Source organism: Sprattus sprattus, assembly GCF_963457725.1.
Source record: "Sprattus sprattus genome assembly, chromosome: 14".
Lineage (NCBI taxonomy): Eukaryota > Metazoa > Chordata > Actinopteri > Clupeiformes > Clupeidae > Sprattus > Sprattus sprattus.
The window spans coordinates 9,105,993-9,132,147 of NC_137912.1; the positions used below are offsets into that span (position 1 = coordinate 9,105,993).

Below are 26,155 nucleotides of genomic sequence, written 5' to 3' on the forward strand. Positions count from 1 at the left end.
GGCAATAAAACTATTGGGATTTCAAAGTGAAGATGAGAGAGGATGAGAGAGAGAGGGAGAGAGATAGAGAGAGAGAGAGTGAGAGAGAGAGTGAGTGAGAGAGTGAGAGAGTGAGAGAGAGAGGGAGAGATGAGAGATGAGAGATGAGAGAGAGACGAGAGAGAGAGAGAGAGAGATGAGAGAGAGAGGGATGGAGAGAGAGAGAGAGATAGTGAGAGAGAGAGAGAGAGAGAGAGAGAGAGAGAGAGAGAGAGAGAGAGAGAGAGAGAAGGAGAGAGAGAGACTCCATTATGATTTTTCCTTGTCTACAGCATTCTTTCCCTTTTGTCTAATATCCCGTCCATCATGAATGGGCGCGGAGCTTTGAAAAGAGAGATTAATATGTTCGTTCTATTCTATTCAGCTATTTCCACCCACTGAGAAAGCACAGATTACACCTTCACAAATTTAAAGTAAACCCATGGGTACATTTCACTTGAGAGGGAGAAAGGAAAGAGAGGTAAGTAAGAGAGTATCAGAGAAAGAAAGAAAGAGAGAAAGAGAGAGAGAGAGAGAGAGAGAGAGAGAAGGGGGCAGGGAAAGAAAGAGAAAGTGGGAGAAGCTCCTGTCTGTACTGTCTGTCCTGCATTCACTGGGGCCTCGCTCTGTTGGGCTGGAAAGGGCAGATTACCCTTTAAACAAAAACCCAGGGCTTACTTACTCCTAGCCCTCCCAGACCTCTGCTGAAGGGGCCGCCCCCAACAATCTCCTGTGCCATTCGGCCTGAAAGCCGCCCGACCCGGAGTCAGGCCTATTCATCTTGACTTAACCGCCGCAGCCCACAAGGAACACAGGGGCCTGGCAGGGGCCTCGCTGGCTCACCACTGTGCCTGTTATTGAGCTGAAAGTGGGTCAGCTTGGTGGCGCTTTGAAATCGCTCGCTTTTTTTTTCCCCCCTTTCCTCAATCTTTGTGGAGAAATTACCCCGAGCTACATTATTGTGTGCCGGCCATGGCCATTGCTGCCTGTCAAAGAACAGTGGCCTCTCTCCTTACAGTGGCCTCTCTCCTTACTTCCTGTGACCTATTCAACTATGTAACCCCTACCACTCAATGTCAGTCCACATGAAACAATGATCTTATCATTTTAAACTAATGTCATAAGGTTATGGTGGTTCCACAGGATGATTATGCATGCCTGTAACTGTCCTTGATGACTTATCAATAGGTTGTTATTGAGGGCGAATCCTGTGGAAAAACTCTAGAGCATAAGAGGGACTCGTCCTGGCTATTCTCCGAGCGTTTTCTCGCCGGCGGAGAGAGCGTGCGCGCGGGGGATATAAAAAGGCTGAGGTTTATCGGAGGGTCCATGATGTGTCTGATGGGTGCGAGTGGATAATCTCAGCCTGTCAGCTCTGTTTATGGCGGCCCGGGAGAGCAGCTCGCACGCACCCTCCTCGATCTGTCAGCGAACATCTGCCCACGGGAGGTTTATCCGCCACCATTGCACACAGCTTTAAGGAGTGAGAAGGGAACTGTGAGGAGAGTAAGTGTAGAACAGCTATTCGAACAGCATCTCGGCGTAGGACGCCAAAGGCTCCTTCAGCTCACCCAGGCGTCCCTATTCCAAAGGCCGTTCTTCCACAGGAATGATGGGATGGTTATACCAACAAACTCAACGCATTATAGTTCCCTCCAGGTAATGCACTAATTAAACTGATATACAATAAGGAATCTTAAATGATTTATGGGTTGACCCAAATTAAAGCAGTTGACACTATTCACTTCTACCATTATGACAATGATGGTTAAACAGGGAGAAAAAATTAGCTTCAGTATTACCAACAAGGGCTGTAGATAACCCATAATGTTTTCTGCTGCATGTAATTCATGTCAGTTAAAGGTACACCGTGCAGTTTCTAGTGGCATCTATTAGTAGAAATGCAATGTAGTATTCATAATAACGTTTTCATTCGTGTATATCTGTAACTATGAATCGTGTTTTAGTAAGCTTAGAATGAGCCCTTCGTATCTACATAGGGAGCGGGTCCTCTTCCACGGAGTCCGCCATGTAGCACCACCATGTTTCTACGGTAGTCCAGAATGGACAAACCAAAACACCACCATAGGTACTAGCACATACTTGCAAAAGGAAGGGCATTCAGCTGAATGCCACTAAAAATTAAACTCTGGCCCTTTAATGGAACTTGTTTGTAAAGCATTGCCAAGAACCATTGTGTCATAGGTCGTTGTGTGACAGAAACGGTAATGAGGTATCATGAGAATGATGTGTGCTACCTTCATGTAGAGTAAACAATGGCATGATGAATAGACGACCGCTCAGAAACGACAAGAGACCATACTTACGGGTAAAAAAAAAAGGGGAAACTCTTTATTTTTGGAAAACGTTCGGACACCACGACACACTGTGACAGCGTTTTCGGAGGGCAGAGCCTTACCGTATTCTCGGTGAAATTGTAATCCAAGGAGTATTGCAATTTGCCCAGTTTCTCGTCCTCCTTGGGCTCGGCCTCTTTCTCCGTATCGGTCAGCCCTGTCTCTGCATCATCCTCATCATCCTTATAGGCCTGAAGGAAACACCCATCCAACAGTCAGTGTCTCCCGCTTCACCATTGACGGCAGACGGCCACGGCTCGGCCTGGGGGTGGGGGGAGACGGGTGTGGGGGGGGGGGGGGGGGGACTTCCCCAGGCAGCCCGTACCTGAAAAGCTGGTTCTCTTTTGATTGTTTTGTTTTGTTTAGGGGGGAGTTAAGGGGTAGCAAGCACTAAATAATCACCATGACATGCTCATAATGCACTAGCCTCAGGACAGAAACCCCCCCCTCCCCACCTTCCCCAGTGCAATCAGTCAATCAATCTATCGATTATTCATTCAGTCATTCAAATCAATCAATCAATCAATCAAACAATCCATTGGTAGTTTTCAACTGGTTTGGAAGAAGGGATAGATCCCATGATGAAAGCGAAGAGATGGTATTATTGATGATGTAGCTGAAAGAGAAAAGTTGAGTTTGAAAAGTGAGAGGAGAATGGGAAAGATAGAGAGAGAATGAGAGAGAATGAGAGGGAAAGAGAGAGAATGGGAGAGAACGGGGGAGAATGAGAGAGAATGGGAGAGAACGGGGGAGAATGAGAGAGAATGGGAGAGAACGGGGGAGAATGAGAGAGAATGGGAGAGAACGGGGGAGAATGAGAGTACAGCAAAAGAATGGAGAGGGCAGGAGGTCATAGACAGAGATAGAGATAAAGCTAGAGACTGACAAAGCAAGAGAGAGAGAGAGAGAGAGAGAGAGAGAGAGAGAGAGATAGATAGATAGATAGCGACAATTCCTTTTCTACCAGTACAAGCAGATCAGTCCCAAATCAGAAGGGAACTGCCAGAGATGGCACTGCCAGAGATGGTATGAGACAGAGAGAGAGACAGAGAGAACTCCCCTGACCACGTCTCATCATCAGGGGAAGGAGCAAGAGTGCTGGTGGTCGTGTTGGTGGGTGGGGACAGAAGTAGGGCTAGTGGGTGGGGTGGTGGTGGTGGTGGTGGTGGTTGAAGAGGGGAGGGAAGGGGGGCAGATATCTCTGATTACTGGATCAGCATGCGATTTTAAACGAGCTTCTCAAGTCCATTCACTGTAAAGTTGCCTTAACGAGTCAAACACTCTCATCAGTCGTCATGCAAACAGGCCATTCATTCTCATCGCGTCTCAAGAGAGAAAACAAACTAAGTGCCCCCCCCCCTCATTCTCAGTGGCATGTACATTAACACCCCCCCGCCCCCCCCCCCCCAATCGTGTACAGTGGCATATTCATGACCCTTAGCTGCCCATGGGACCGCCACGCGGATGGAAGCTAGAAGCATCATGCCAGTGGAGGGTGTCAAGTGGGAGTCATAAGAGGGGGGGACTGTGATGTGGATGGGGTCTGACCTATTAGTCTTTTGGGTTACTGGTGTGAAAGCAGAAGGCCAAACGAAATTGATTTCTTTTCTCGATCACCCACAGCCCATCTGGAACAGACTGACGACAAGCAATCGGTGAATTCTAAATTCGATATGTTCTCTATTATTTAAAGAATTCGCAAGCGGCAGATAACACGGTTTAGGAAACCAGGAAATTAAACAGAGGTGAGCTTTTTTTGCTAGAGAATTGCCCAGCTTGAAATTCCCTTTAAAAACTAAATATTTTAAGGAGCTTGGTACCATGAGATTTAAAATATTTGTTTGGTCTTTACCAGAATCAGCCAAGTCAGAGAGAGTTTACAGCAAAATTATTCTTTCGCTCCGTTAGGCTGCGGGCAACTCAGCTCCTTGAAAACATTTTGTTTGTTTGATGAGGGAAATGGCGTTTTTCAGTACAATTTCCCTTCCAAGGCTGAGATGCATTATTTTATAAATTACTCAGCTTCACGTTTTGCTTGTCATCACAGTCACCCAGGATATTTATTTTTCCGTGGACATCTTAATCATTATAATCTGTTTATTTTTTCCATTTCCGTAATAGGGCTTTGATGCAAAGTGATTTTGAAAGGAGAAATCAATGTGGTTCAACCTTGTAAAAGCGCACCCAGTGCAATTTTTCCTTTCAGTTTGTCAATATATATATATGTGCATATTGCAGACCTACGCACATATATATTGTAGATATACATGTACTTTATGCATAGTTACATATATTTGGCTCTACAGGAGTATGTTGTTTCTCAAGAGGCTTTCAAGAAAAGTCAAAATAGCAGGCTTAAATAAGATCCAACAGCAATTGGGAACCTACCGCCAGTGCCAATCCCGCACAGTCATCAGACACAACACAGATAAGGAGGACATAGAGGGAAGAAACACAAATTAAAACAACCACACACAGACGTTCAACACAAGAGTCTGGGCACACCAGGAGAAATGACTGCAGCGGAGTCCATAAATCTACGTCTAGCGAACGAAATAAAGCAGTTTGTTTTTCGTTTGCCTGTGCCTGATGCTGAATCTAGCGGTGATGTCTGTTGGCAGACTGGAGTGTGTCTCATTAGGCGGGGATGTTATTGCTATGCAGGTAGCCTCAGGATAAGATTTCATAGAGTCTAGGAAACGACCCCCAAAGGGAGATGCTGTTTGAGAGCATGAGAGCAATAACACTGTCAATAACGGGGTATCGTAAAAGCTTCGAACCTAATACAATATTGTATTACTACACTCTTATTCAAACATTTAAACATTAAATAAGAGATTATACAAGCTTAGAGGCATGGTATTAAGTATTGGGTCTGAGCTTTTTTTAATCAGGTCTCAAAATGCAGGCCTTGGTTATATGTGTATACCTTAGTTTGGGGTGTTTTGCGTGGATTTTTGTAAAAGTCCAATTCCGTGGGAAGTAAGGCCTTCTTCTAAGTACGCCCTTCTTTGAAGGCTCTCATCTTAGCCCTGTGCCTGTCGGGGGGTGTGATTTTTAATTTACAGCTCCGTCCCATGGCCTTGTGCTCGTGAGAGGAGTGTCAGATACCGCTCCTCTGCAATCAATGCCTCTAATTCAGGACGTGACGGAGGGCGGCACGGACTCAACAAGAGTGTCCGCACTCTGGAAATTAAGCAGACTTTGGTCAATTACTCAGTCCGAACTGTGGCGAGTGTTGCGCGGCCTTTTAATGCAATTAGCAAGCTAACAAGGGTTAAAGTGCTCCGTGTTTCCGTTGCATATCATTTTCGAGGAGATGAATTTGAAAGAGAGCGAGGGACATGAATTAATATGCTCCCTCAAAGTAATTAGCTAACGTCATTTCTCTGGGTTGATACCACGTCATTACATAACACAATATAATCAGAAACTTTAAATAAAAATTGCTTTATGAGCAAAAAAAAGAGAAAAGGACAACCCAAAAAAAAGCAAAGGGTGAGAATTTTAATACTTTCTGGGCTGATAACAAGGCCATTCCCCCCCATTTACTTCCTGCAATAAGAGTCAGGGGTGAAGCATCACATTCATCAAGCCATGTGTCCCAGCCCACCCAACCACAATGGAGTTTCTTAAGGACTATACTTGTCAATAGAGTGGATTTAACTTCTTAATATAACTTATAAACAGAAAATATCACATTTTTATCATGCGTTTGTCATTACAAATACAGTTCAGTCGATGAATAGAGTAGAAAGTCATTGATAATAAAACATTGCAATTGTACGTTCGATCAATATCAGGCCGGATCCCAATATCATCGCTATGATAAAAACAGTAAATCTTTGCATGGCTAAAAACCAGTATAGAATTTGACCCAAAAAAATAACAGCAGTAACAAAAAGTTCTTACCTCGGTTTTCCCACCGTCCATGACGTCTTTCATGTCGATGGCGTTCTTGCCCTTGTCTTTGCCCTTCTTGCCCTTCCTTTTCTTGAAAATCCACTTTTTGCAAACGCAGAAGCAGCAGGAGAGCACCAGCACCACGACCACAAACGCGATCGCTACGATGGCCCATGACGGCACTGCGGAGAGAGATCAGGGGAAGTGTGAGAATCTGATAACACATCTGCACAGCAGGGTATGCATTAGCACACTGAAGCAATTATGGTTTTACATCGCTTTGTATATTACTTACAGATTCCTTGATGCAGCTCATTAACACTTAGATATGAGGCCAATAAGTATATATATAAATACAATTATATAGATAATAGTTTAACATTTAAGTTTAGGTAAATTTGCAACCACATTACAACTGTGGATGTGGTATAAAGTTGATGTTGGGTGATTTGGGATTTCAGTGGAGAGCTTAAACATGGCCTTCAATGAAAGCTGTCTCCGCAAGCGATGAAGATACGTTTCAATGGCTGAAGGTTTGGATAAGTGTCTTTCCTACACCAGTGGTCCAGTATCTGATTCAACAGCTCCTCCAAAACGGGCACATTTAAGCCAACCAGACACTCCAATGAACACCCTTCTCAGGCCAGTTAAGGGAAAGGACCAGATATATGTACGTACGGTACCAGTCAAAAGTTTGGACACACCTTCTCATTTTAAAAGTTTAAGAGCCGTTTAGAGAACAAACACAAGTATGATAATCACCAGGGTGCCCGATTCGTTTGGTACGATAACATCCCTTGTATTCATTTAATAAGAGACTTCGAGTGAGCAGCAGTGAACTACTCGAACACCTACCCGGGACTATGGTTTTAAGCCACCATCAGGCTATTATGTCTCACATAAAACTATGTAACATAAATTACATAAATCTAGTGGAAGTTATCATTCATCACCTCGGGAACCAGCTGTAAGATCCAGAACCCATCCTGTTCAAGTGAGGGATACATCTGGAAATATTTCCTCATCTGAGCCAACAGAAGTAATGCCAAAAAGTAATATGTGCCTTTTTCAAGAGTACTTCAACCTGAAGCCAGGTGCAGCTAGACTAAAGGCAGGCACTCTCTGTCTGCCTGTTGGCTCCATGACTGTATATCCTGAGCAAACATATCAACATGTCTCTACTTCGATTTGATGAGGGGCTATAAAATACATACCATGTTAGGTTCTGAGATTGGAAAAGCTAGTGATGGTCTAAAGATTAGTTTTCCCAAAAGTCCCATTGTACTACAGTCATTAGAAGTTAGAGAGAGAGAGGTTTAATGATTTAACAATGGTTGTATGCTAGTATACCAAAGCTTATGGGTTTTGCAAGACACACCACATTGTGTAAATGCATTGCAGCATGACTAATACTGGATGTGTGTGAGGACGGCCTCACAGATAGTTTGTAGTTACAGCAAGCATGCTCAATTATAACAGACAGGTATGATGAAGCCTAGAAGAAGCCGGCTGCCAAACACCTCACCAAACAAAGAGAGCCCACCTGGGAAAACCCAGATCAACAAAACATGGCTACTGAAGGGGGGGGGGGGGAGGCAGCTGGGGGCTTGGAAGGTGAAGCCAATCAGTATTACACGCTCCGCTCCCTTCCATTCCCACCAAGACTTCCCAGTTCGGAAAGCCATAATGAGGATTCCACCTCCACGGCGACCGCTCAGTCCTCTGAAACCGGATACATGATTATGGATTCCACGTGCAAGACAACCAACGCCTCCTCTCAATGGCAAGGAAGGTGCACAAAACACTCCCCAGACAACAAGCCAACCTCCCAACTCTACACCCCCTCCCCCCCCTCAACCACCGCAGCAGCAGCATCCATGTTCTCCTGTTTCTCTGTTCTCTCGAGGCCTAATCACAGAGCTCTGGATGGCTAGTGAACAGTGCGCTTGGCAGGAATTTAGCCCCTATCCTTTCAGTGTCGAAGATGGCGATTCGTTACTTTTAGCCTTTGTGTGCCAGCCAACAAAGCATTTCCTCTCAGTCTCCTCTCCTCCTCCACTTTCATCTGTGTGTCTTCACTTTGAGAACTTTATATCTGTACTGTATGAAAAAGAACTGTCATTAGTATCTCTCCCAGGAGTTTCAGGCCATTGCCATCGGCTGTGTCTCTGTAACCCAAGGTCTGGAGGGGAGAAAATGAGACAAAGAGAAAAAGTGGGGTGGTGTAGAGAGGGGTGTGGGCTGGGGCGTTAAGGGAAATCAATGGCCTGTTGACAAAATCGATAAGCTCTCTCCACCGAGGAAAAACAGTGAGTGATGCTCTAAAATAACTTTGGGATCTTTTAGCCCTCGGCCTGGCCTGGGCCCCTGCTCAGTTGGGTGTTAATGGAAGTGACACTCCTCGGTGCTCTCCTCCCACACCCCCCGACATCTCCCCTTACCACCACCCTCCATCTCCCCGTACCACAACCCTCCATCTCCCCTTACCACCACCCTCCATCTCCCCGTACCACCACCCTCCATCTCCCCTTACCACCACCCTCCATCTCCCCGTACCACAACCCTCCATCTCCCCGTACCACCACCCTCCATCTCCCCTTACCACCACCCTCCATCTCCCCTTACCACAACCCTCCATCTCCCCGTACCACCACCCTCCATCTCCCCGTACCACAACCCTCCATCTCCCCTTACCACAACCCTCCATCTCCCCTTACCACAACCCTCCATCTCCCCGTACCACAACCCTCCATCTCCCCTTACCACAACCCTCCATCTCCCCTTACCACAACCCTCCATCTCCCCGTACCACAACCCTCCATCTCCCCTTACCACCACCCTCCATCTCCCCGTACCACCACCCTCCATCTCCCCGTACCACAACCCTCCATCTCCACTTACCACCACCCTCCATCTGCCAGGCTTGTAAAAGAAAAGAAAAAACCTTTCCTAATTTGTGGGGGAAATGAACTGCTTGTGGACACACACTTGCTGGTGGAAGACAGTGCACCAGGATGCATCTATCATGAGCTGGGGGAAATCAGTGTTGTGGGCGGGGTTTTGCAAAGCCAGAAAAAAAAATAAAGATGGAAGATGAAAAAAAATTAACAAAGCCAATTATTGGACTCCTGATATGTTGCACAATTATTTTATCCAATATCCCTGCTGCTGAGTTTTTGCACGTAATCTGGCGCTTGGCAACTCATTAAAAGCTTGAGAAAGCAGACACTGACACACTTTATGGACGATCAATTTCTCCTGAGAGTCGATTAGATTTTGCATTTTCAAAGAGAGCGCTTCAAAGGCGTAAACAGACCAGCATGGGGATGAAGGAAGGGAGTGGCATGCCTAAAGTTCACTTCAGCGAAGAGTTAAACCAAGCATCAAACGTTCAACGCGTGTGCAAATCCATACAGATGCCATCAGTCCTCCTCTGGCTTGATGGTAGCTCAGACCTAAGAGTCACATGATCACCACCAACACAAAACAAATCCTCGAAGCGTGCCTGTCTGAATTTTATATGCTCTCTTTCGACATTATGCTGTCAATCAACTTCCTATTCAGACGTTGGCATTTAGACAGACTGACTTGGGACCCCGAGAGGTCTCCAGCATGACATCTCCACTAAACCACTCGCCTCACATTCAACATGTCAATGCACTGTCTTGGGATCAGCCTGCCCGTCTGTTCCTCTTTGACCTCCCAATCGAAAGGCCCTGAATGAATCGGAGCCCTCTCTAGCACTCGACACATCACAAAGTCCAGTGCATCAGCTCTGGAAGCGACGGGGACCAAACAGTAAGTCAGACGGTGCCAGTGCGGCTTCTTCCACCAAGTGAGCCACGGCAGCAGAGAAAGTATTATCTTTTAATGGATGTGTCTAAAAGGTGGCAGGTTCATATTTAAGACCCGGAAAAAGCGTCGTCGATAAGAAACTTTCCCACTGATGCAGCCCATGGAGTTGTGACACATTTCTAATAAAAGGTTGGATAAAAGAATTATATGTAATGCAATGACACAGCAGGAAGCAAATGGACTGGAGTAATGACTGAATTCACCCCTATTTTAATAACACCGACTCTTGCCATCAGATTATTGCATTTCCCCTCCCCCTTTTTTCACTCATCATCGCAAAAAAATCCAATCTTTTCTTATCCCCTCTGCCATCAGTTATTGTTATTTATAAACGTAATGGGGTTGGCAGAACATGAGAGCTGCGGGAGAGAAGAGAGAGGAGAGCCTCCTGTCGAAGAACGGTGGCGCAATAATGCCCCGTTATCTCTTTCATCAAGCATGTGTCTCGTCCCGAAAAGCACTTTTGTGTGTCTTAATTAAAAGAACCTGAGTCCCAGAAAGCAATAGAAGCATTGGCTAATTAACTACATTGTGAGAGTGTCAATTTTCCCCCGAGAGCACGACGCCAGCATGTGCACTTTCGGCAAAAGGGTTATCTCCTGTTCTGCCAAGCACGTGTGTGCCAGCATTGGCGCGCCGTAAACACACAACGCAAAATTCAAAATGGAGGATCAAAGCTGAGCATTTTCAAAGCCACCAAAAGGAAACAAATGAAATTCAGTGACACGGGAACAGAGTGTGAGAGCCAAAACAAACCCTTTTATTTAAAACTCTTTAACTCTTTTATGGGCTACGATGAGCCACTTATACGTCTCCAAACTCCTCATTGCTACCTCTCACCATCTTCTGAATCAAGGAAAAGAGATGGCGGAAACATCTCGGGTTTGAGATGGCGCTGATTGCGCTGATGAATGTACCCATTTCTACAAAGAGAGAGGCTTCTTGTGTGGTTGCCCACGAGATAACACTGGCCTAGGGGTGAGAATAAACACCACTGTAACTTGACAGTCCAGACATCAGTCATGATTCATAACACACATCTCACAGGTCAGTTTCTGTCGGTTGAGATGCCATCATTCAAAGACAACACTGACAAGCGTGATGGCTTCAGGAGAGATAGAGGGCCTTAACACAACTAACTCTTGTTGACATCGGCAAGCAGATTTTTTTACTCAAATATAGCTTTCAGAGTCCAACCCTGATTTAGAATATTTCTGATTTTCTGACTTTGTGACTCACAGGCTGGAAAGAGGACAGACATGGTTGTCAGACAGGCAACTCCGCATCTATATTTTAGTTTGACAAAACGTTGGCGTCCTGTCGAACTCTGTAAAGATGGCTGACACGACATTGACAGGGATGCACAGTGAGCACTGTCTGAACGGTATTCAAGTGAGAGGGTATTGTAGGGAGGATTGTGTCTTGTTGCACACACACACACACACACTCACACACTGCAGGCCTGATCTGAATGCATTATGAGGTTCTGTGGCCGGAAGGGTGTGGGGATGGAAGCGATTGTTGTGTTGGGCTACAGGGAGGGCAACTGCCAGGATAATCAGTCACAAGGGGGAGGCTGCAGGGCACAGCGGCAAAGGCTGTGTAGCTGTTAACAGCATACACACCAGCTTCCTCAGAGATGAGCCGTGCTCTCAGACTCCCCTATAGACTGAGGCAGTACGATGGAAAGACAGAGAGAGAGAGAGAGAGAAAGAGAGAGAGAGAGAGACAGAGAGGGAGAGAGAGAGAGAAAGAGAGAGAGACAGAGAGAGAGAGAGAGAGAGAGAGAGAGAGAGAGAGAGAGAGAGAGCGATATGAAAATAATAGGCTACCCTTTTGAGGAGAAAAGAACAGTATGTCGACACAGCCGGTAAGATTTGTGATTACTTCACTGTGGGCGGTAAACGGTGAAGGAGTTGGTACAGTGCTCTGATCGGGGGTAGAAAACTCAAGGTTCTGAGTGCACATGCAGACAGTCCTGTTGTGGGGTTGCCGAAGGTGATCAACTGACTTAATTCATTACCTCCAGGTTAGGCCATTAGCAACGGGCCAATTACTCGACACAAATATCCGGATAGCACTTTTCAGAACACTTCACCTTTACCTGAAACCTCCTCCACCTCGTGTATCTTGAATCATTAGTGAAGCCCAAATCACATTCTTAGTAAGATGGCAGAATTGTGATGGCAGTTGTGTAACAAAACTGTCCCTGTCACCAGTGGCGGGTACCCGTCTCAGCGATTCTTCTCCTTGCTTGTAACGTTTCACCAGTAAAACAGCAACCTAACATGAACTGGCACCGTAGTCATGGTGATAGCCACATGGCCAGTGGACATGGGTGAGCTCCTGCCTCAGATGCAAAAACAAGTCACAACAAGAACAATCCGCTGCTCCAAATTTAAAACCACAACGTGTGAAAGTGGTTAATGGCAACAGTGACCCTTTGTTTGGGGCGATAAAATAAAGCATTTCCTCCAGATATGCTGTCCAAACGCATTAAAAACATATTAGCTACCTAATGCCGGTACTGCACATACCCAAGACAAAGATAAAGTGGCAGGGATAATCTATTTCAGGTTTGCCTCTTTTTTTTTCCTGAGAGCAAAAATATTGAGAACAAAATACAGTAGGGATCATTTATTGTAATTGACCAGTCTCCCCTGTTTCCTGAAGTGATTTATCGTGAGGATTAGGCAAAGGGAACAAAAAGGTGAGTTGGCTTGAGAGGAAACTCAATACTGTCCCCGCCTCGAAAGAAAGAAACAGCAAACCTGTCCTTAAATATATGGGTCCACAGCTTGAATGCTGCACAAGGGTGGAACGATGTGACAGGTCTCATGTTTTCTGCTTACCTGCAAACGCCTGCGCTAGACAGAGGCAGAGGCAGAGGCAGAGGCAGAGGCAGAGGCAGAGGCAGAGGCAGAGGCAGAGGCAGAGGCAGAGGCAGAGGCAGAGGCATACCCATTTACTATCATTTGCGGTATGGATTGATCCTGTCAACCACACAGCTAGGTCTACGTCTGCCTTGTGTGTTCCTGTTAATGCAGTGGGGTTAGTCCCTGAACTTGAGGCTTTCATTCTGATGTGCATCTGGGCACGGCTTAGAAATTACTTGTGCTTTCTACCACTTAATAGTCCTCGAGCTCCCCACGAAATTATGCCACTCGTTCGCTGCATACTTGGTTAGGTGTGAACATAAGTCGTAATACTCAGTCTCATCTTTCTTCAATTTACAAGATGACGTGTCCATTCCAGGCGTTTCGCCCCACTTTAATCTCCACCTTGGATCTTCACCATTTCAGAGTTTCAGAGATATATATGGGAAAACAAACTCAGCCCTAACCTCTGTGTGAAATGGGATGGAAAGCACCACAGAAATACATCTCTAATTTCGCCAAGCAGGGGGACAGGGTTGCATTATCCGACTGGAAGGAATTCGCAACTTGGTTCTTGACAGTATCTCCTCCCATTTCAAAGCGCAAACATAAAGAGGCTCAATCTACCCTGCGAGACCCCCCTCCCTGTTCCCATTTCCCCTGAAGCTCTTTAGACACCCCTGTGGACAACCCGCATGAGGTACTTGCTGCTAAGTCTTACTTTAGCGCAGAGCACAGACACATGGGTGATGGAGGACCTGAGTGAAAGCGGTAATTTAGCCCCTATAATGGGACCTGTTTTTTTGTTCTCAGGTCACTCTCCCGGGCGTCATTGGCCGTCTGTCGGAGGCAAACTCGGCAACCCCTTATTGGGTAGTTGCCCACGGTACACAACGTGCTCATTAGAGGAGCAGGGATTTCATGATAAAAAAGCTAATGAGAGAAGCTTTAAGTGCTCTCTCTCTCTCAGACACACACACACACACACACACACACACGCACACGCACACGCACACGCACACGCACACGCACACGCACGCACACGCACACGCACACGCACACGCACACGCACACGCACATGCACACGCACACGCACACGCACACGCACACGCACACGCACACGCACACGCACACGCACACGCACACGCACACGCACACACACACACACACACACACGCACTCACACACACACACACAGACCCCCCTCCCCTTAGTCCTCCAACTGGTGAGGGTTGGGGCTCCACAAGTTGGAGTGATTAGAGGTGTATCCTTAGGAAGGTGCATGGAACACACACACACACACACACACACACACACACACAAACATACACACAGACACACACACACACACACACACACACACACATACACAAGCACACACACACACACACACACACACACACACACACACACACACACAGCTAATTCCTGGGTGTGGCAGCTTGAATCTGAAGAGCCATTACGGTGCTCCACGGGGACCTTGGGGCTCGGCCCCTGACCAAGTCTTCATTATGGCTTCCATATGCTGCGTGACGCTAATCGCATTGCAGCCGTCACCGGATCTCTGACACACTCATGCAAAGATAGTGGGCTGGCGTCAATCAAGGAGGCTCTCCACGTGCTTTATTACGGAGCACAGCTTTCGTGGCCTCGGGGCATAAGCTAAACTGGAGCTGTTTTTTTCTATTTCGGCAAAAGCAAATATACTTTGGCTTAAACAAGCCACGAGGAAGCAAACAAACCTCTTATCAGGGCTGTGGCATCATAAATGTGCGGAACTGAATAATATGCCAGCTGCGTCATTTGCACCACTCTGAAAACAGGTCCAAAAAAAAACAATTTCCTGACACTAGAATTACTTCGACACAAGCCGATAAATACACCTACATTTAGTTTTATTTAGCGTTTCGGGACTGGCAGCTTCCAGGCATAGGCACACACAAGGCTTTATGAAACAGAACGGCGTCTTCTGGGTCTCTCGGAAAAGGGCACATTTATGAGCGAGAGCAGAAAGTGCTTACAGCCGCGCACAGGCCTCAGTACGCGTCTGCTTTGTCTGACATCGAGAGGCAAAATCTACAGAAGAAAAAGACGAAGGGTGTGGAGACAAACAAAAGAGCGCGGAGCAACAAGGCATGCAGCTTACAGACCTTGTCTGCTCTCTCGCTTCTTGACAATGAGGACAGTGTAGGGGGGAGAGAGAATTTGTTGTTTGTTTATGGGGGTGGGGGTCGGGGTGAGAGCGCATCAAAGCTGTCTGTCATGAGCACCCACCACCACCACACTACACCCACCCCCTTTAAGCTCTGGAGCAAGTAAACCATCCACAAAAGACTTGTGAGTTTTCGTTAGCGACAGAAATACACATTCATATTCATCTATTCACCGCTTGATACTGAAGTCGAGGCCAAAGCATCGGTATCATGATTACTCCAAGGGGTGAATAAATCCTCACTCACTTCTTCAGCAACAGACTCATTTCACTACCCATCAGTAGATGCAGATGGAGTGTCACTACCGATTAACCAATGGATTCGTATCGTATTGATCAACTGTATATGCTTATGGACAGGTCTAATGTTTGTTCATAGAGTACGTAGTTGACACAGCAGAGAAATACAGACACTGGAATGACAGATGTTGGACTCAAAGTGGGCCCGAACATGGCAGAAATGGATGATGCCTCTTACACTTGGTATCTACGGATAAGGGGGTTTAATGTTAATGCAGATGAGGGGGTCTGTTTCCGCTAAAGTGACGCAGAGCTAACACGTACAGGGCTCGGGCTGCGGTGGGACTCACGTGGGATTTTGTTGATCTCGTTCAAGAACTTGTTTTTCAGCTTGGAGAAGTCCTCAGAGCCGGGGCCGCCCGTCGCGTTGGTGTTGGAGGTGACCTCGGGGGCCACGGTGGGCTCCGGACCCCCGACACGCGCTTCCCTTCGACTCATGGTGGGGTTCGGCCGCCTGTAGAAGGCTGTAGGGTGGAGGACAAACAGAGAGAGGGAGGGAGAGAGAGAGGGATGTTAGTACTGTTAACAGAACCGTGACTAAAACACACTTGTCAGGCTGATGAACAGTGGAGTACACTGACTGCATCTGAGGAGATGCTAGATGCTGTGCTTGAAACGACTCAGGCTCAGCTTGGTACGAGAAGCGAAACACCGTGCACCGGACCGCCTCCCCGAGACCCCTCTGATCCTTAACAACTTATCGGCTTCACTTACATATACCGGTACAATTGACGCCATTAAAAAGTGAGTCCTCTCTGTAATTATACTACATAGCACTGTGATAAAGTGCTGGAGTAATTATGTGACACTTTAGGTTGTGCCTCCACGGTTGAATGTTCATAAAGAGAGAAACAATCAGGTCTGAAGCACCAGAAGACAACTGGTTTTCAATGTGGGTTTTGTAATGACGGCTGTTTGTCTTTTTCCACCCTAGTGTGTGTGTGTGTGTGTGTGTGTGTGTGTGTGTGTGTGTGTGTGTGTGTGTGTGTGTGTGTGTGTGTGTGTAGAAAAGTTGGTGCGTATGTTTTACAGGAGTGGGTGGGGTGGCACTCATCGCCTCTCTGTGGGTGGCTGGCAGCAGACAATGGAACTTGTTATTGCCAGTTGTTCTTGGCAGGTCGTCACCAACGCTCCCGTCGTCATGGAAACACCAGGGTTAATGGCCCACTAAAGATGTGTGTGTGTGTGTGTGTGTGTGTGTGTGTGTGTGTGTGTGTGTGTGTGTAAAAGAGAGAGGACTGAAGGGGTATCTTTTTACACTGACACAACTAATGCTTTTTATTATCATGAACTCAGGAGATGTTAGCACATTACTCCCTCTACGAAAACAAATGAGGAAGTGTAAATCATGTGATCACTCTCTCCCTATCTCTCACCATCTATCGATCTATCTACCCATCTATCCATCTATCTATCTATCTATCTATCTATCTATCTATCTATCTATCTATCTATCTATCTATCCATCTATCTATCTATATCTCTCCTACCTAACCTAAATAATTCAGGTTAAATCGAACTCCAAAATAAACAAAGCAACTAACTCACTCGCGGATCCTCACAGGTACCTCGAGTTACCAGCATTAAGCAAGCAGCTCTTTGCAACCGCTGTTAACACAAGCATTGTTAACACAGGGAGGTGTTGAGGTGCATGCTGTCAGATGCGACAGCTGTTACACGCCACCATGCTGTGAGTGTAAGACAGCTCTATCCGACCTCCGACAGCACCCTCACCTCTCTCTCCGGACATAAAACACACAGGGGGAGACAGCTCTATCCGACCTCCGACATCACCCTCACCTCTCTCTTCAGACATAAAACACACAGAGGGGACCACACCTGTACCTGTAAACACCCCACTCCCTGTGTACATGTTCTCCCTATGTGTATTGTTTTTATTGTTTTTATTGTGATTCATGTATGTATGTTTGTGAGTCAAGTGTATAAACTACTGGATGACCTTAATTTCCCTCGGGATCAATAAAGTAGCCATCTATCTACAGTATCTATCTATCACACAGGACCCCCTCAAACATTGGCTTGCCTATAGGACGCTTTTTTGGCATTGTTTTTTAGATGTTTTTTAAAGATGGATATCCGCATCTCCCAAACATGTAAGCTCAGGCTTCTTTTATTGAGCTCATCAAGAGGCGCCACTTCAAAGAATTAATGTTTTTGTCTCTTTTTTTTCACTGAGCCCCGAGAGTGATGAGGAACAGCACTGATGAGTTGATGTGGGCGGGCAAGCACACACACACACACACACACGCACACACACACACGTACACACACACACACACACACACACACACACACACACACACGCACACAAACACACACACACGTACACACACACACACACACACACACACACACACACACACACACACACGTACACACACACACACACACACGTACACACACACACACACACACACATACACATACAAACACACAGGTGCGTACTGTGGGCACATAGGAAAGAATGAGTTGAGAGTGTATGTGCGATGGGGGAAGCTTAGATAAGCGAAGGGATGGGGGTGGGGGGCTGGGGGAGGGGGGGCAGTTCTCTGGGATGGTGCTTGGTGTCTCATCTAAATGGCGCTAATGCACACCTGCAAAAAGTTTCCCGCTCCCCCACGGGTGAGTCAGAGCCACAAACAAAAGGACGGCCACAAAGGCCCCGTAATTACATGCAGAAGGAATGACCAGAAAACAGTCCATTAGCGGAGAATTTGCATCCTTCTCAAAAGGACAAAAGGAAGAGAGAATGAGAGAAAGAGAGGGAGAGAGAGAGAGAGAGAGAGAGAGAAAAGAGAGTGTCTTTTCTAGAGCTGAAATAAGGGAGAAACTAAAGGCCTGCAGACATTAAGACAAACACAGCCCGAGGGGGCGCTACCACCATTGTGGCAATCCTGCGTAGGCAGGGGTAATTGCATCTGAGAAAATGTGTCTTTGTCTCTGTTTGTGTGTCTATATATACTGTATTATATGTGTGTGTGTGTGTGTGTGTGTGTGTGTGTGTGTGTGTGTGTGTGTGTATGTATGTAACTTCTAATCCAGCACACAGCAACAGGGAGGCCTAAGTCATTTATCTAATTGCAACAGGGTATGCGTTATTCATCACCCAGTCTCTCCCTCCCTCTCTCTTTCTCTCTCCCATACTCCCTCTCTCTTTCTCTCTCACTCCATCTCTCTGTCTCTCTCACTCTCCCTGGTGAGCAGAAGAGATCAGAGTCGTTCACCTTACTCTTCCTCCCAAGGTCGTCATGCCAACCAAATGAAACCCCACACACATTCACTCCGATTCTCAGACACACACGACAGGCATAATAAGGGCAATACCTCCACAGTAGCCTCGGGGATGCTAGCAATTAGCATGTCACCCTGTGAGAAATTGCATCTCTGATAACTCCAATTGTTAGAAATCCATTCAGGACACTGTGAAGTTTCTACTAAAGGGGAAAAAATATCAATAAAGATTCAAGTTATGTTACGTTTCTCAAGTTAAGTTCAAGAATATCAGACACACAAACCAAACTAATCTACACATCAAGCACTTGCAATAACGGAAGTGTTTGAATCTAGTCCGTTAGATATTTAGTTCATTGTTCCATTATATGACAAGAAAACTGGGTCCAAAAAAAGACAAAAGTACCTATCCAGCTGAGAGACAAAAGCAAAATAATTTATCTCACCAGAACTCCTCTTCTCTCGCAGATACACCCCAAAGTCAAAATACACAAAATTCCACAGGCTTCAAAAAACTATTTATGTCTAGAGAGGTATATCTTTCTTCAACAGGCCTCAGACTAGAATCCTCCAGTTTTGTTAGAAGAGACAAAAATGGCTTCTCCCCCTCCCTCCTTCGTCTCACACACACACACTTCCTGCTTTCTCCCACAGGTGTGCTCTGGTTAAACCCTACACTTAGAAGTCCCCTCTACTGACACCGCATCAGTTAAAGTCTTCTCAACAATGCATCACATTAATAAGAAAAGATAAATCATTCAATGTTACCATTTGCCAGTTACTATTACCAGTGGATGTTCTTCAGGCCTGTTTGTTTATACCACCTTATTCCAGCATTCTAGCATCCCTTATGCTTCTGTGCGAGAGTCACAACCCGTCTATCAAACCCTTCATTTCTCACCCGACCCTTTCCCATGCAATAGTATTTATGGTTTAATTTGAAAACCTGAATATGTTATGGTCTCCGTCTGTTTATTAATGCATAATTCCCTACAGTTCATCTCAGCCCCAGTGAGAGTGTGGATCAAGCTCACGCGCACGGCTAATGGAGGACACTGACCTTGAGCGGTCTCCTCAGCTGAGGCCCAGCACCCGGAGACTAACTCTAGCGCGTCAGGAGTTAGCGAGGAGTCCCCGCGGAGACAACCGTTTTCCTCATTTCGAGGATCGGCGTAAGCCCCCGCGCAAAGACGTGCCAAGCTCTCTAAGTGACCTGCCGGTGTCCGTCAAAAGCCAGACAGAGGCGGTGACTCCGAAGGCTGTGAGGAGGCGCACACGGACGCGCCGCTTTGAGGGAAATGAATCCTTAATGATTCCGCTTGCGTTTTTCCGCCCCGGCTTAAGAGCCCTCGCAGTCGGGAGCACTTGAGTTTATGAAGCGTCGGAGAGAGAGAAGGGGGTGTGTGGGGGTGGGGGGTAGGGGGGGTGAATGGCAACTAATTTGCCTCGGTAAAAAGAAACTTCAAAGAGCCGCTGACCTTTCATCCTCATCGGCAGGCTGTCATCCTCCGTATGCCGTATTTGTCTCGATTGCAACGCGGTCAATCCCTGACCTTTTTCACCTTTATCAATGGTCGCTCTTAGGACGTAGAGGAGAACATCAGGCCCAGAGCACTCACTGATAAGCTCCAGCAGCCGATCTAAATATAAATAATGTTTGTGTGGCGATTGCTTCAAGTGGCTTTTGTGCCGTTCCAACAGCCATAAAACCGTTCTCCGGATAAAATGGCACACCAATCCTGCTGGCCGTGTTTAAAGGACATTGGGAATTACTGGATGAGCCTGGACAACAATGGCCAGCTATGAAGCCCCCAAAACGTGGCTGACAATCAACCATTCAAAGGCGGTGTGAACACAGAAATGTATTGTGTGAAAAACGCAATCTTTCCATCAGGCAGAGAGATATGGTGTGTAAACGGATCCAAGGGCCCACAAAAGCTCTACTGTCCCTTTAAGTGGGTCCATGTTTCTCTCCCAGTGTGGTCCCCTGATGCACGGCCTTGCGGTGAGCTTTTTCCTGCACTCTTCGCCCAACTGTCCTGCAGGACTGTGGCGCTTCACGCAGGTGTAAAAGCCATACCCAATTACAGGCCTGCCAGATGGCACAGCACGGCAGCCATCTCACCCAGCCCTGGCACTGCCTGGCACTGCCCGCAGCATTCTCTCCCTGTCCCTGTTTCCCAAATCCCCCTCCCCCTTTCTCACCAGAAAACCCAACCTCTCCGTCTCTCTCTCTTAGTCTCTAAACCCAACTGCTCTCTATTTCTCCCTCTCTCCTTTATCCGTTTCTCTGCTCTTTCTCTCATTTCTTCTTCTCCGTCTCCCTCTCTCTGCCTCTCCCTTTCTTCTTTCCTCACCCTCTGCCTCTCTGCTGTTCCACTCCATCCCCCCTGTAAGTGGGTCATGAAATCCACAAGCCTCTAACTCCAGCCCAGCCTCTCCCTCAATCTGCCTCTATCTCTATCTCTATCTCTAAGTCTTTCTGTCAGATCTGGGCCTCAAGCACACAAACACTAATGTTTGGCCCAGTGAGGAGGTACTAGATAGATACTGAAAGGTCATCTGGCTCTGGTTCTGGTTCTGGCTCTGGCACGGAACAGAATGCCGTCTCCATCATCCATACAATACAGCTGTGATGAGTGGGAGGACAGATATCCATATGGCCATCTTTTTTTTTTTTTAAGATTTATTTTTGGGCTTTTATGCCTTTAATCGGACAGGATAGTGGAGAGAGACAGGAAGTGAGCTGGAGAAAGATTCGGGAGAGGGATCGGGAAATGACCGCGGGTCGGACTCAAACCGGGTCCACATGGGTATTCCAACCCACTTATGGTATAGGGCTGCTGCCGCTTGCGCCACAGCCCCCCCCATATGACCATCTTAACCGCCAATCCATCGTTGCTGTGTGCATGCAGCGCTTTTGTTTGCCTATAACAACTCAACGTGCTTGCCTTGTAAGACTAATCACACAATCTTGTCTGAGAGTGTCTTCCCTTTCTGGGTTGAAACGCATAGATCAAAGACTGAGGCTTTTCTGAGAATCAATAGAGACGAATAAATTGTAGATGGAGATGCTTGCATCTCAGGTAACAGCGTACAATTGTTATAATCAGCTCTGGTGCTTGAGTGTATGATATTAGCAATGACAATGCTAGGCTCTAGTAGCTGACCAAGAGTATTCACAGGTTACTGACTCCTGTCATGCACCCAATGATGTTCTATGTTTATGATGACCTGTACTTTTATGCAAGAGGCAGCAATGGCCCTACAATTGTGGCACCAAGCAAGCAAGCGGCTAAGACTGCATACTTTTGTTGCATCCTCTTTCATCAGGCAGAAGTGAGAAGAAGCTCGGGCACATGTGTGTGTGCGTGTGTGTATGTTTTTGTGTGAGTGTGACTGTTTCTGAGTGTGTGTGTCTGAGTGTGTGTATGTGTGTGTGTATGTGTGTGTGTAAGTGTGTCTGAGTGTTTGTGTTCGTGTGTGTATGTGTGTGTGTGTGTGCAGGAGTGCAGTCAAGCCTCTGGATAAGTCTTCCAATCTCACGTTCCTTGTGCTTTTTTTCTCCGTTTGGCTTTATGAGTTAATCAGCCAGTTAATCATCAATTAGACCCCGTTAGCAGGAGCTCAACTCCATTTGTGGGCAGCCCATGCAGCTCCACACGTATGTTTCAGCAGCGGTGGGTGTTCATGGGGTACTGAACCCCCCAACTGAGTTCTAAGATACTGTACGCTGTCAGAAGTATCACCAATTCACTTACTCCTCAATCCTCATCTATAAGAATAAATCAGAAGGCCCAAAACAGATCCAGCATTACTCATTACAGCATTACTCATTACTCATTACAGCAGATCCAGCATTACTCATCGTGGAGGCATCCCCCCCCCCCCCCCCCCCCAGACTCTCACGTTTGGCACCTTACCAGCACCCAGCCATTACATAACCATTCCACCCATTATTAACACCACAGTAAAGATAGCACAGCTCTCCCTCCACCCTACCCCCTCCTCCCCCCATTACACCACCCCAACCCCCATGCACAGAGAGGTGTAAGTGGCCTGAAATGATGGGGTAAAATAATAAGCTCTTCCAGCCAGTATGTTCGGCTGCAGCACCTGATCGCGAGCTGATGGATGTATATTCCCCTCTACCGTGGATAACCCAGCGCCCTCCTGCCAGGCACACACCTAGGTCAGGTAGGTGAGGCGTGCAGCGCGGAGCTAAAGGCCCATTTCCCCTCTCGTTAGCGGGGAGGCTCAGCTGGGAGCGCCCGCCAGGCTGGCTGACTGACTCGCCGGAGCCCAGAGTTCCATTGTCTCTGTGACTTTGGGAGAGCGAGTGCCGTTTGGGCGCTCCCGCCGGAACACTCGCTTGGTTAACTTAATTCCCCAGGGATAATGCAGGTAATTGTGAAATGCGATTTTTTTTCCCCCTCTCTCTCTCACTCTCTCACTCCCTCTCTCTTTCTCTCGCTCTCTCTGTCTCTCTCTCACACACAACACACATACACTCAAAGTAACGAGCTAACGAGGAACGTTCCCTTGTTTGGCAAATTCAATCCCCCCCTAAAAATACTTTATTTTTAATGAATCCCATTTTGAGCTGAGAGGGAGAGAACATCTGTGGTTGTCAACTTTACTTTAGTGCAACTTTCATAAAAAACTAAAAACCCTCCCAAACAGGCTTAGGATGTAGCAATCAATGCAAAATGTATAGTGTCTTTGTGAGTGTCTATGTATAGGTCAGCTTTATTAGTTCGAAACGTACACCAACGTACCAACAAACTCAAAGTTCAGATTCATTATTAAGACAGCTATCGTCGTGCAGAGAAGGCCACCGCACAGAAATCATGGTGCTGGAAAAGGTCTTGGGCATGAAAGCACTAATTGTGTGTAATTATTTTGTCAAAGCATGGAAGAGAGGCACAGAGGGATAGAAAGACAGAGAGAGAGACTGAGAGGGAGCGAGAGAGAGAGAGAGAGAGAGAGAGAGAGAGAGAGAGAGAGAGAGAGAGAGAGGCCAGATTGGTAGAGGAAGGAAGGAAAAACTGTGACTCGCGGCGAGAAAGTGCGAGATAAGTGGGGCCGCCAGGATCAATAGGCTGAATCAATGTAGGAGAGTGGCCAGGACTGCACAGCAGCACAGGGCCAGAGGGGTGGCTCTCTGGATCTCATCCTGCCTGGGCTAAAGGCTAACCGCTTCAGTGGGACCAGTAGGGAGCTTAACAGGCTAACCTAATGTGTGTGTGTGTGTGTGTGTGGGTGTGTGTGTTTTTGTGTGTGTGTGTGTGTGTGTGTGTGTGTGTCTGTGTGTGTTTGTGTTTGTGTGTGTGTGTGTGTGTGCCTGAGTGAGTGAGTGAGTTGTGTGTGAGTGTGTGCTACACCAGCACGTTGCTATAGGTAACACGTGTGCCAGCTGCATAGTCCATACGCCTGGCTATATGCTTATCCCATTTGTCTCCCCAAGGTCTATCTGCCAGGGTATAATGAATGCATCTGGAACCTTGGCCTCTAACATTTACAGTCACTTCTACAACTAGAATGGATTTACATGCATTTCGGGGGGGGGGGGGGGGGGGGCTTTTAGCCGAAAGTGACTCACACAAGAGCCGTAATTCAAGGCAATGACACAAAAGCATGTTTCCATTAACTGACCATATCCTGCAGGATCACTGTACGAGGGAAAGGGTTAACGGCACGAAGTACCAGTTCTACTGGCTCAGACCACAACTCAGTCTTACATTCAGCTGGTCCTGATTGGTCGTCTGAGATGAATGCAACGATACGCGCACAGTGCTCAGACAGATCTCTATATCTGTACACTTCTCGACCGATGTTAAGGTATCTGTTAGAGTGTTGGTGTCATCCTCCAATGCTGCAGCCATGGCAGCGATGTGCAAGAACATTTCTGCATTCTGCACACATGATGGCAAACTGGGCTGTAAAATCTTATGGTCCGTGACAGATGGTGCCTTTCCTGTACCCTTGAAGTCCCAGCGGTCGATAAAACGTCCACGTGCAGCTGTCATCTCAACGTGAAAAACCGCCCCGACTTTTAGAAAGGCAAAGTCAAAACCGCAGTGGCTAAACTCGGGCTAACAGGTGTGATGCAGACTGGGAGCTTCGATTCCATGATAATAATTCATAATAATAATTAATTTTATCTGTTGAGCACTCTTCATTCAGGCAGAATCTCAGAGTGCTACCATGATGAATAATGCTGGATCTGTTTGGGGCTGCTGCTGATTCATTCTTATAGAAGAGGATGGAGGAGTAAGTGAATTGGTGATACTTCTGACAGCGTACAGTATCTTAGAACTCAGTTGGGGGGTTCAGTACCCCATGAACACCCACCGCTGCTGACACATACGTGTGGAGCTGCATGGGCTGCCCACAAATGGAAGTGAGCTCCTGCTAACGGGGTCTAAGGTACAAGGTTACAAGGTTGGAAGGTGCTGATTACAAATGAACAGTTTTAGTATTCGTGCAGTTGAAGATAAGCCTCAACCACGCACTCACTCACAGTCGCTTTCCACAGTCTCAGATAAAGCAGTCAACATTTTTGATCCAAGGAGTAACACGAACTAAGTAATTACAATAACATAAAACGGGGAAATGAAAGACTGAGAGAAAGCAGGGGAGGAATTAAAGGTGGTGAATTAGCGTAAGTAAATACACCACCGGCAATGCATCAAACAATTAAAGGCACTTTATTGAATTGAGAGATATTTATCAGACACGTGGCTTACCCAATTAAAGGCTTAAAAGTGTGGCCCTGCTCTACAAGTCTTTCCCTTGGTTTTGCAAAATAGATTAATTTGCGCAATCAAAACAAAATGCTCAACCCATTATCTCCAAAGAAACAGGGGAAAGCTCGTAAGCACTTGTATAAAAACCAATTTGTCCTACAAACGTGCAGCTTTTTGAAAAACATGAGTGTTTGGCTTCTACAGATGAAATCGTCTGGATGTGTACTTTCAAATGCTCTTAATTCCATGCGTTTTATGTCTGTGTTTACTGTAGTAAGTGATACAGTGAGTCACACTCCAAAATCGAAATATATAAAAGCATGCGGCACCCACTTTGTGAGAGGCTTTGCTCTAAGGACTGAATTAGGCTAAAACTGTGCAGCTGTTTTCAAAAAAAGTCAGCATCATTACCAAACCGAATTGCCTTTAAGAGGCATCATTTGACTGTCCATCCTCTCATTTCAAACCCCAACTCACAGCCAGTCAGTAGAAGTTAACTGCGGAGGACCAGAGCAGATCCTTCTCAAAGTTTGTGTGTGTGTGTGAGAGGTAGTGAATGCGTAAGTGTGTTAGAGGGGAAATGTATGTAGGTGTGTGTGTGTGTGTGTGTGTGTGTGTGTGTGTGTGTGTGTA

At 46.6% G+C, this 26,155-nt stretch overlaps 1 protein-coding gene across 1 annotated transcript in view; it reads right to left on the minus strand.

Annotated features, from left to right (window-relative positions):
- Positions 1 to 15,959, minus strand: part of syt1a (synaptotagmin Ia) — a gene marked incomplete at both ends in the record, with an annotated part of 37,317 nt that extends 21,358 nt beyond the window's left edge. Inside the window, 3 exons of the mRNA XM_080851818.1 lie at positions 2,438 to 2,566; positions 6,288 to 6,460; positions 15,812 to 15,959. Coding sequence (XP_080707944.1) covers positions 2,438 to 2,566; positions 6,288 to 6,460; positions 15,812 to 15,959 — 450 coding nt within the window. The remainder of the gene's footprint in view (positions 1 to 2,437; positions 2,567 to 6,287; positions 6,461 to 15,811) is intronic.
- Between the last annotated feature and the right edge of the window lie 10,196 nt (positions 15,960 to 26,155).